Source organism: Priapulus caudatus, unplaced genomic scaffold (genome assembly GCF_000485595.1).
Source record: "Priapulus caudatus unplaced genomic scaffold, Priapulus_caudatus-5.0.1 Scaffold36, whole genome shotgun sequence".
NCBI classification, from domain to species: domain Eukaryota; kingdom Metazoa; phylum Priapulida; class Priapulimorpha; order Priapulimorphida; family Priapulidae; genus Priapulus; species Priapulus caudatus.
Window position 1 is genome coordinate 206,872 of NW_014577097.1, and position 12,279 is coordinate 219,150.

General features: G+C 42.6%; 1 protein-coding gene across 3 annotated transcripts in view; it reads left to right on the top strand.

Moving 5' to 3' along the window:
• The first annotated feature begins 1,795 nt into the window (after positions 1 to 1,795).
• LOC106818161 (transient receptor potential cation channel subfamily A member 1 homolog) overlaps positions 1,796 to 12,279 on the top strand; it is a 12,018-nt gene continuing 1,534 nt past the window's right edge. The window contains exons 1-16 of one of the 3 annotated variants that reach the window (XM_014822896.1): positions 1,796 to 1,817; positions 2,494 to 2,619; positions 4,040 to 4,211; positions 4,616 to 4,682; positions 5,647 to 5,722; positions 5,966 to 6,061; positions 6,277 to 6,352; positions 7,046 to 7,232; positions 8,030 to 8,096; positions 8,382 to 8,448; positions 8,664 to 8,780; positions 9,140 to 9,253; positions 9,607 to 9,709; positions 9,818 to 9,874; positions 10,160 to 10,227; positions 10,465 to 10,649. In XM_014822896.1, coding sequence (XP_014678382.1) covers positions 2,527 to 2,619; positions 4,040 to 4,211; positions 4,616 to 4,682; positions 5,647 to 5,722; positions 5,966 to 6,061; positions 6,277 to 6,352; positions 7,046 to 7,232; positions 8,030 to 8,096; positions 8,382 to 8,448; positions 8,664 to 8,780; positions 9,140 to 9,253; positions 9,607 to 9,709; positions 9,818 to 9,874; positions 10,160 to 10,227; positions 10,465 to 10,649 — 1,545 coding nt within the window. In that variant the 5' untranslated portion in view covers positions 1,796 to 1,817; positions 2,494 to 2,526. The other 2 variants (XM_014822888.1, XM_014822901.1) reach the window with 2 other exon arrangements.

The window sequence follows — 12,279 nt, forward strand, 5'->3', positions numbered from 1 at the left end:
AGGAACCGCTGAATTGGCGTAAGTTGATTGAATTGGGGAGGCGGTGTGGCTGTGTGTGCCGCCGGTCTGTACTGCGCGCTGCGTGCTGCTGCGTGCACATGCGGCATGCCATGCCGTCGCCTGGCTGTGTGTGACGGTGCTTGTGCTGATGCGGTTTATGTGGGGCAGTGCGTGCATTGCTGTGCGTTGATGTGCTATGTGTGCGTCTGTGTGGCTGTAGGATCCTTATCCAGGGCCATCATCGGTGGATGCGCGGACCACACAATTACTCATACCTAGGCCCGTGCCCTGGTCAGAGAACGAAACGATAATAATGCATACGTCGTTTATATTCCCGTATTATTCTCCCGTGTTCCGTGTTTCAACAAACGTTGCACATCCGCGGCGTTATTCTCACCATAGATACGGCACTGCTTCCAAATTATTCTACATTCCTAGTACGCGTAAGTCCCCTGACAATCAATCATAAGCTTCAGCGCACACGCCACTTTTTTTTAGCTTATTTGATGTGTGCGTCTGTAGGGATTGGTGGATTTTCCACCTGACTGGAAGAGTCCCGCGGCCACGCCTTCCGCGGGCGCATCTGTTTTTATGATCCTCCTCCGTTTGGCCGCGTTTGCGGGCCACCGCTAAACATGGCCCGGAGTTCTGTCGAAGATAGATACGCATAAGATTAGGATAGTATAAATAGATCAGTAGATAGATAGATAGATAGATAGATAGATAGATAGATAGATAGCATAGATAGCATAGATTAGATAGATAGAATAGATAGATAGATAGATAGATAGATGGAGATAGCATAAGATAGCATAGATAGTATAGCATAGATAGATAGATAGGATAGATAGATAGCTAATAGATAGATACGATAGATAGATAGATAAATAGATAGATAGATAGATAGTAATAGATAGATAGATAAGATAAGATAGATAGATAGATAAGATAGATAGATAGAATAGACGATAGATCAGATAGTATAGATAGATAGCATAGATAGATAGAGATAGATAGTAATAGATAGATACGATAGATAAGATAGATAGCATAGCAGAGATACGCATAGGCTGTCGCACTACCAGGGGCGTAAATCCGTACCGAGGAGTGGGGGGATGATCGGCGATAGCCGGGGGCGAAATTAACCTTGGCTGCCGCAGGCAGGTCCGCGTGCCGTAGGCATGCCAGTGCTAGGTATGGATGGGGGCATACCCCCCAGAAAATTTTGAAATATTTAAGCCATTTTCCTGCAATCTGAGGCATACTGTGGGCCATATTTTCATGTCTGATGACACTATCTCAACCCTAGACTCAACTCTACAAGTTAGGATTCAAAACACTTTTCATGACTTTTCAGAGAGCGTACACAGATAGGTTACTATAGTAATAATACATGTATTAAAACACAGGTAAGAATTGCAGTTTCTCACAATTTCACGTGTTTTTGTGCCATTTTATGTGCCATGTGGCATAATTAAAAAAAAAAAAAAATCTTTTAAGGATCTTGGCTTCTTTGTTTCTGTCATTCCGTATTGGAATTCTTTCGCTTCGTCTATAGTAAATTGCAAATTTGCTGCTTTTTCTACTGCAATCCGCACGGTTGATCTGTCGATTTGATTAACGCGTTTCTCCGTCTTTGTTATAGTCCTTTGTATTTATAAAGACTATTATTTATGAGGTTGTGACTTACCAATGTGAGGTTACCAACAGGTATCAATGGTAGGGTCCAATGGAAGCTTTAAATATAATATAAGTATCCGAGAGATGGCGCTGTTCTATATAAACAAACAAACATTCTACATTCGGTATTTTGTTAGGTATATTTGGTCAAGTTTACAACCTTTATTTAAGTCCAATGTCTCAATGCTTGCTTAGACTCTGATCTCTTCGTCTTGTTCGACCTAGCCGTGGTAAAGTACAGCATCTCTGAGAGTGTGCGCACATTGAGAATCGGCGTAAATCTAGTAATATATTAATTATTATAACATATACTACTATTACTATTAGTATTACTACTACTAGTACTAGTACTAATACTACTACTAGTCAGTTTTCGCTCTAGTATTAGTAACGCTGAGAGGGTCTATGTCCCCCGGGGTACTGCCGGAACGTACCCCGGGTACGGTCCGGTATACCGGAACGTACCCTGGTACTATCTAATATGCCGGACCGTACCTCGCCTACTCCACTAACGAGTCTAGGGAGTCGCCTACGCCTACTTCCTAACCCGAACCCTAACCCTAACACTAACCCTAACCCTAACCCTAACCCTAATCCTAACCCTAACCATATCAAATAGTGACCAGGGTACGTTCCGGTATACCAGACCGTACCCAGGGTACGTTCCGGCAGTACCCTGGGGGACATAGACCCTATGAGCTCTAGTAACTATAGCCCGCGTACGGGTGCCGCTGGCATGGTGCCAGCGCAACCGTACGCGGGCTATAGTTACTAGAGCTAAGTCAGTTTGTTATAAATTTGTTTCCCAAACAGTGAAAGACGCCAAGACGAGGATCGCAAAGCACAATGATTAAAGTGCCGGTTTATTCAAACACTGAATCGGAAACTTATGATACTTTCTTCGAAAGTATCAGAGCAGGAAATGTCAGCAAAGTCAGGGTATGTGAGTAACTAGATACAATAATGTAACCTAAACCCTAACCCTATCCTGTGTTTGGGTTACATTATTGTATCTAGTGAGTAACTAGCTCTAGTAGTAGTACTATAGCCCGCGTACAGTTGCCGCAGACCTGCGGCGCATGCGGCCTGCGTCGCCTGCAGCAACTGTACGCAGGCTATAGTACTATAATATAGAGCTAGTAAGTAACTAGCTTTACCAAAGCAGACATTCGCTAGACAGCATGTGCCGCAAAAACATGGCAGTGGATATTTAACCGTATACAGCAGAGTATCCACTTCCGCTATTTTACGGTACACCACATTTGATTGGCTAGTATATTTAGGACGTCATCAACATTACCGTGATTACGTTCGAATCCCATAAGGTTTAGCTATCTAGTTAACTTTTATGTTCAAATCCCATTTATTTCTACACATTTGTAGCCCCGTTTGGTCATAGAAGCTATTTTCCGTGAATCACGTTTCCAATACCAAAACCTTTTGAACACATTCATAATATACTAACATACATAAATATACTAGCCAATCAGAATTACTGTATGGTAAAATAGCAGAAGCGGATGCTCTGCCATATACGGTTAAATATCCACTGCGCAAAAATATATAGGTTCTACATTATATCAAATATTGTTAGTAAGTACTGTCAATGCCATCACTGACACTGGGGACTGGGGTATATCTAAGTATATGATATACGGTATATCCCAATATAGATATACTATATCTCTCGTAACTTAAATTGAAAATGTTTTGTAAAGTAGACCAAAAAGTACTGGTAACGAAAATTGAAAATTGAACTACAATTGGAACAGATCATGCGTGGGGCCAACCATGATGATTCAATCGTTTTTCAATTTTTTTCAATCGTCGATTAAAAAAGTGAAAGCTATAGCAAGTGACAACGGTGGCAAGAAATCTTGGTTCCAAATGGAAAATCCACTGTCAAAACTTCCAAAAATGGATGCCGTTTAAAAAGGCCTTTACATTCATTGATTTTGGCAAAGAATATTTAGAATCTGCATTTAGCTCCAGATTAAAATTTTGCATGCATGTGCATATTAGTAAGTTACGTACTTATTATCAGCCTCTACCTTACCGTCCTGGGCTTGATGTCACAGACAAGGTGTTCTAGACATTATACACCATTATATACAATTATAATTAGCAGCAACTGTATAAACTTTAACTTTGATACATGTACTCTATGTTGCAGTCTATAAGCTTAGGGTAGCAGGTAAGAGTGGATTGAGTTATTGAGAAAAATGGTATTGGAAGTAGTACTATTACTAGTAGGAACAATATATAAAGGCTGAAAGATGTCGAGATGTTTCTCGTAAATTAGTGTCATCTATTAGTATTAGTAAATAATTATATAATTAGCATGTTTGTTTATTTTTAGACGTTGCTGATGCCTGAAGAAGTTCGTCAGCTCACAATTTGTAAGAATGAGGATCCATTGCCAATCTATGATTTCTATCACGTTCCATATTTTTATCGCCTCAAGCACATGGATATCAACATACAGGAGGTGGACACTGGTGTAACACCAATTCTGCTTGCAACTAAACTAGGTAGTGAAGACCCAGATAGCCAATAAACCACTGTACCCCAATGCTGTTTTCACCTGTTAACTCCAGATCTACAAACTTTCATAAGAAATGGACATTTAACTTCCTGTATGTGTCACCTGTGTAAGCTGTGTTCCTGTGGTGTCACCATGGTACTGTGTGCATTTGACTTCTCATTAGTTGTCTGTTTCTAGAATAGTGTAAGGTTAAGTTGTTGGAGAACATGCACAATAATCAACACGGCAGGTAGATGGTGTTGGGGTGGTTCAGTGACTGAAATTTTCGAAAATTCTGTAGTTGTTTTAAATAAAAACTTAAGCTAAAATTGTCATGCAATTTTCTTCATCTGTCATTATGCAGTTGTATCGACCTGAAACATGTATAACATACTAAACTGTTTGTTGTAGGTAATAAGCCGCTAGTTTATTCAATTATTACATGCTCTGGTTCAGTCTCAGCTAAAGACTACATGGGGTAAGTGGCTGTAAGCACATAGTGTGTGAATAGCACATCTTAGCAGTGAAGCGGTATTAACTTTCACAGAAGCATATTATGATACTATTGCACTAGTATTGTGATAGTATCAGGAGTCTATCAATATTGATAGACTCCTTATAGTATTGTAGTCATTATCTCTCTAAAGCACTCGTTATGCATGATGTAATTGGTATGCATGCTTTGTCTTTATAAAGCTGGGTTTACACTATCAACTTTTTGTTGAAGAGTTGACGAGCTGATAAACCTTTCAACTAATTGGCAGAAATTCGGCAGTGTAAACGTAAAATTTTAGCGCTCAACTGGTTTCAAGAGAGATTAGAACATGTATTATAATGTTCTATATTCTCAACTTTTGGTCAGCGAGTTGATCATGTTTTTGCCACTTAGCCACTCCGCTAATAGCAATCAGGGGGGGGTGTTCCGTGGCGGAGAGCGCGTTTTTACTATCGGGGCCACACTGGTGCAAATTATTATGTGCACAAATGTGTATCCACGTCACACTGCATGCACACTGCAGGTCAAATTTTGAAACGTTTGCCGACTCGCGATGGATAACGTAAAAACTTTGAACATTCGATAAAAAGGTTGATAGAACGTTGAACATTTTATCAACTTGTTGACTTTTTCATACTTTAAACCCAGCTTGAATGCACATGCTGTTTCAATGAGTTGTAACTAAGGCACGGTTTAATTCTAGTTTAGGTGCTTCTTTTAGGTCGCTGTCCTTATTCGAAATACCACTAACCTTAGCTAATGCACATCCCATAACCGTAACTGACTCTAATTCTAATTAGATAATGAATATATGCATTATCTAAATCACTTCAACAATAGGGCAGGGTTATCATAGTGCATTTTAATCCTAGGATTGAACCCATTTAATTATTAGCATGCATATTATCACTCATGTGCATGGAACTATTATTTTTGCATGGGGCAGGAATACAGCTCTGCATCTATCAATTTTGAATGAAAGACCTGATATTATGGACCTGCTACTCTGTAACAAAGCAGATGTAAGGATACTAACTTTGCACTTACTCATTGCTTGTACTTTTTCTATCACTCTTCTGCACATATCTGTTTCACGTTACTTTTCACGTGGTGTGATGCGGTAACAGCATTTGTAGCATGTTGCACATTAACATCAGTGGCTATCAAAAGCACAACTTATATATTATTTTTAGTAGTGATATCACATCAGATATTGTGTGGCACTGATGCTGGCAAGACTACGAATTATACATTTTGCTAATTAGGTGGATGCTACGAATGATACCAACGATACGCCACTGCACATTGCGTGCAGACAGAGCAAGACTGGAAATAGGTTTATTATACTCAAGTTGCTTAAGGTAGGATAATCCAAAGAATATAAAACTATCTTGTTATGATTTCGTTAATATATATATATTCCTGGTGGTTGATAATAATATTAAAGTTTACACAACCGCTGTCGCTTTAGGTGTCACAGATTCTTAATATTCTTTTATTTCTTCATCTCCTTGATCCTTCTAGGTGTTTGTGTGTCCCCCACTCTTTACTGTATTAATTTTGCTGTCTTTCTCAGGCTGGGGCTGATGTTTATAAGAAAAACAAGGAAGGTCTAACACCTATGGATCTGGCTGCAGTTCACAATGGCATTGGTAAAGGCATTTTAATTAGTTGATGTAAATTGGGTAATGGTCAAGCTTAGGGTGCTTAGATTGTACCCATTGTACTCCTCATTGTAGTTACAATGTACTCATGAATTCATTTATTCTCAAAGATAAGCTGAGAGGGTCTATGTCCCCAGGGTACTGCCGGAACGTACCCTGGTACTATCTAATATGCCGGACCATACCTCGCCTAATCCACTAACGAGTCTAGGGAGTCGCCTACGCCTACTCCCTAACCCTAACCCTAACCTTAATCCTAACCATATCAGATAGTTACCAGGGTACGTTCCGGTATACCGGACCATACCCAGGGTACGTTCCGGCAGTATCCTGGGGGACATAGACCCTATGAGCCAAAGATAATGCTGTTATGATGCGTTTGCATTCTGCAATGTTTGTACATTGTGTCTGTAATGTGTCAGTGATCAGTCCGTAATTTATCTATAATGAGTCTGAAATGTGTCTGTAATGTGTCCGTTCTATATATGTATATATATATCAAGAGCATATATTATTACCTAGTATTACATGCTAAGTATTATCAGCTGTTCATATATATATATATATGTAGTATGTATGTGCGTGCGTGTGTGCGGGCGCGCATGCGTGTGCGTGTGTGTGTAATGTGCCTGCAAGCTGTCTGTAAAGTGTGTGTGATGCACATGTGTCACGTGTCTGTAGAGGCTGTATCACTGATGCTGGACTACCACCAGGACCTCGCAGCACGCTCGCCACGCTCGTTGATCGAGGCTGCCATCAGGGGCAACGACCAGGTCCTCGAGCTGCTGCTCAACTTTGGCATGGATCCAAACCTCGTCGTCCGCGATAGTAAGACGGGGGCGCTGCACGAGGCGGTGCGGCACGTACGGTGAGTCGCGCGCGGGGCGATTGCGCTCGCTGACCACTGAGAGTGACACGGGTGACGGTAACGACACGTGCGCTGTCAGGGTGCGAAATTAACGCGAGTCCGGAGTCAAATACTCCCAGATTTACTGTCGGACTCTCTGATTTGACATGTGCAGGAGTCTGTGTGACTCCATGAAAATTCTGCTATACTAACTAGTTCGTTCCAGAGCATGGCCTCGCGGAATTGCTGGATTTTTTCAGCAAATGTCCAAAGAAAATTTGGCAGATGTGCAACCGCATGTATCTTCAAAATAAGCACATGCGTTATTGTTAAAATATCTTTAGTTTTGAACTTCAGACTGCGGACTCCCTCATTTTGCTGCGGACTCCCTCTTTTTGAGGGCAGTCCGTTGGACTCCCTTGTTCAAAAGTTAATTTCTACCCCTGCGCTGTTATTCACCATCGATGAGCTTGTGGTTACAGCTACTAGAGATCGTCTGGTAGGGCACAAGTTAGACATGCACTGGCAGGCCAGAGATTTATACTGGAATCTTGTTGTTTAGTATGGACAACTCTGGAATTTACGTGAAGTTGTAATACACACTGAAGGCAAGCATTATTACAATATTGATGGTCCATGCAAGGAATGTGGCCTGTGATCAGTATCATGTATCATTGTAGTTTGAGAGGGTGTTTCCTGCCTTGATAAGTCAGGACGTGTTTTACAGACGAATATTTAGTAAGTTAACACTTGTAAGTAGTAAGTAATAATTATGTAAAGTTGTAGTAAGTAAATAACAGCCTTGTGTACTGTTCCAGATATGATGCGGTCAGACTGCTGCTTGCTTTTGGGGGTGATGCAGATCTTGAAAATGGAAGAAATGAGGTGATTTCTTACTTTGTTAACCTGTGAGAGTGCTCCATCAAGTCATTGTCTCAATTAAGATTATCTGTCTGTTGCACGTGAATAGTCCTTCTTCTAAATTAGGGACTTCTTAGAAAACATTGAGGGGTCTTAAATGTTTATGGCCAATTACCATCATACATCTATGTTTATTGATAAATGTAATATATTACTTCATAGATTAAATAAGTCGATTGATTGAATAACGATTTTAGTATAGATGTGTAGTGATCATGTTTCTATATTGCTGGTCTCATTTGATTATAGACCCCAAGGTCATTGCTTGCTGGCTACCCACCCCTGAAGGCAGATGTTTTCGTCAGACTGTTAGAAGGTATTGAGCAAGCAGTTACCAACTTTAGGTGTTTTCTGACTACAAGTGTGTGCATGTGGTTCTGTGCAGCTGGCAAATACTGTACGCACACCGAATAGATTTGTATCTTCTCGTTGATGATAACTGGACCCATTGTGTGCCTTAACCCCCGTACATCCCTGCCTGCTGATTGTTGTCGTACTCTAGCAGTGTGAATTTACTTGTCGTTGGGACAGAGTACGAGCACAGGCCGCGTCAGATCCCGCTCTATGCAGACAGTGAGGAGGATGAGAGGCTGCTGATGAGTCCAACACTACGTGACAAAGGCACGGCACCCTGGCAGGGATATGAACGTACATGTGTTTGGTGATAGGGTGGCAAGGCTTTCCTTGTACCCATATATGTATATGTTGTTTGTTGTTGTTATATATATATATATATGTATGTATGTATGAATAAATAGCAACAGACATGTTACGAAAAAAGATTATAAATGCAGCACTTGAAAATGGGTCTTTGTAGTAACAGGGTTTGAATGCTTTCTGGAAATCTCCTCCGGTACGCAAAAGAGCAATATCAGTATATACATGTATATACGTATATATACTGATATTGCTCTTTTGTGTACATGTGGAGATTTCCAGAGGATGGGAGGGAGTGAGACTAAAATAAGCCTAAATTCATGAAAAGATTTTGCCTGTGTTCTCTACAGAACAGGAACAAGAGGTTACTTGTCTACTGGATAACGATATGGACTGGACCAGACTTGACAGTTCGTTTTGTGGCAACTACATGGAAATGAACCCGAACACCAACCTTCTCGATAGTAAGCTACCGCAGTTATTCTATCAGGCTGCAATAGGATTAGGTTACTAGGCAACGCTGTTTGCAAGGGTACCATGTCCAATATATTAAAGTGAACATTGATTGATTTGAAGAGGTATGAGCTGTTGGGTACTGCTGCTGCTGGTGGTGGTGGTGGTGCTGCTGCTGCTGCTGCTGGTGGTGGTGGTGGTGCTGCTGCTGCTGCTGCTGCTGGTGGTGGTGGTGGTGGTGGTGCTGCTGCTGCTGCTGCTGGTGGTGGTGGTGCTGCTGCTGCTGCTGCTGGTGGTGGTGGTGGTGGTGGTGCTGCTGCTGCTGCTGGCTGATAGTGATGACGCTTTTTATTTGTTGTTTCAGATGATCCATCCTCCTTCTGGGTCATCCCAAGTTTGAAAGATGCGTGGGTTGTGTTTGACTTCGGCAGCAAATATACGCTGAGTGGCGTTCGCATATATGGCTGGTAGAACATTTTGTCTTTGTGCGTGCGTGTGTGAGTGTGTGTGTGTGTTGGCATCCCATGTTTTGTGCTTTCTTACCCTGTATTCATGCCTGCATCTTATATTGCCAGGGACAGTCCTCAGATGATAAAGACTGTGCAGGTGCAGATATCTCGTAGCGGAGTCGAGTAAGTTCATGCCATTTTTTTCCATATCACTGCTATTATGAAACGATTGTGTACAGCAAATAGTAAATTTACATCACATGAAATAAAGGACGTATCATTCATAATTTGTTTCCATGTGAACGTAAAAATTGTAACCTGGTTTTTGTTTACATGTGTAGGTTTTGAATAATAGCTACTAGAATAGAAAGTGTTACTACTTAATAGAGATGGCACACGATGCAGTGTTGTTAACTGTGTGATTACGTCAATGGCTGTTGAAGCTTCACAGTTTAACGCATGTTTCAGCGGTCCGTACGTCACTGTGGCCACGATCATCTGTGATAGATACGGCAGCGACGACCCGGCTGATCCTGGTGCGGCATTAATCTTACCTGACACATTCATTTTTCCTTTAATTCTGTATCATCATCTTCGAGCTGTGCATTAAAAGTGGGGGTGGGGCGTCAAATTTCATCGCTTCTTATTAATATATTGTTGACAATCCACGAGTGCTGTCCTTGTGGAGAGAAGTAGAGAGATGCCTTCCCTTGCAGTAGGGTCTATGTGTTCAGGTGCTAGGTAGTGATCGCTTGGCATGTGTCTCGTTGCAGCGGAACCACAGGATCTTCAAGGTTTCAGGGAGACCTCGCGATACTGGCGTCTCCTGGTTATTGACGGCCACGGGGGGCGCTGCCTCTGCTTTCAGGGCGTTCAGTTTTACGGCTACGATCGCGAGGTGTGGAACTTCTTCAAGGAACTGGGGCTGGAAGAGTACGCACTGATGTTCATTAACTCGGTATGTTATGAAGCAGTGCTCTGATGAGGGTAGTAGTGACCATAGCTCGAGAATACATCGTCGACTATCGCATAGGTGTCCCTCATCAATACATCGTGCCTACTGGTCACTGCTGCCTCATCAATACATGCGTTGCTTATCGTCACTGCTGGCCCATCATCAATAACATCGTGCATGGTCACTGCCTGCCTGCATTCAATACATCGTCGCTTATGGTCACTGCTGCCTGCATGCAATACATCGTTGCTTCGTCACTGCTGCCCTTCATCAATACATTCGTTGCTATGGTGCACTGCTGCCCTCATCAAATACCATCGTTGCTATGGTCACTGCTGGCCCTCATCGAAACTACATCGGTTGCTATCGTCACTGCTGCCCTCATGCACTACATCGTTGGCTGATGGCACTGCTGCCCTCATCAATACATCGTCGCTATCTGTCACTGTCTGCCCTCATCAATACATCGTTGCTATGGTCACTGCTGCCCTGCATCAAATACATCGTTTGCTATGGTCACTGCCTGCCCTGCATTCAATACATCGTTGCTATGGTCACTGCTACCACTCATCCAATACATGCGTTGCTATGGTCACTGCTGCCCTGCATCAATACATCGTTGCTTATGGTCACTGCTGCCCTCATCACTACATCGTTGCTATGCGTCACTGTTGCCCTCATCAAATAGCTCGTTGGCTATGGTCACTGCTGCCCTCATCAATATAATCGTGCCTATGGTCACTGCTGCCTCAATCAATACACTCGTCGCTATCGTCACTGCTGCCAGCATCATGCAATACATCGTGGTCACCTCCTCATCATCACTGTGCTTGGTCACTGCTTGCCCGCTCATCAATACATCGTTGCTATCGGTCACTGCTGCCGCTCATCATACATCGTCCTATTGGGGTCCCACTTGCCTTGCCCCTCATCATACAATCGTCTGCTATGGTCACTTGCTGGCCTCAATCAAATACATCGTTGGCTATGGTCACTGCTGCCCTCATCAATACATCGTTGCTATGGTCATGCTGGCCCCTCATCAATACATCGTTGCTATGTCACTGCTGCCCTCATCAATACATCGTTCTTGGCCTGTGCATCAAAAGTGCTACGCCTGTTGCCCTCATCAATACACTGTTTGCTATCGCTCACTGTTGCCGCTCATCAATACATCGTTGCTATGGGTCACTGCTGCCGTCTCATCAATACATCGTCGCTAATCGTCACTGCTGCCCTCATCAATACATCGTTGCTATCGTCACTTGCTGCCCTCATCAATACATCGTTGCTGATGGTCACTGCTGTCCTCATACATACATCGTTCGCTATGGTCAAAAAACTTTGCTGCCTTCATCAATACATCGTTGCCTATCGTTCACTCGCTGCCCTCATCAATACATCTGTTGCTACTCGTCAACTGCTGCCCTGCATGCATTACATGCGTTGCTATGGTCACTGCTGCCTCATCAAATACACTCGTTGCCATGGTCACTGCTGCGCTTGCATCAATACATCGTTGCCATGGTCACTGCTGCCTTCATTCAATACATCGTTTGCCATGGTCCTGCTGCCTTCATGAATACATCGTTGCCTATGCGTCCCTGCTGCCTTCATTCAATACATCGTTTGC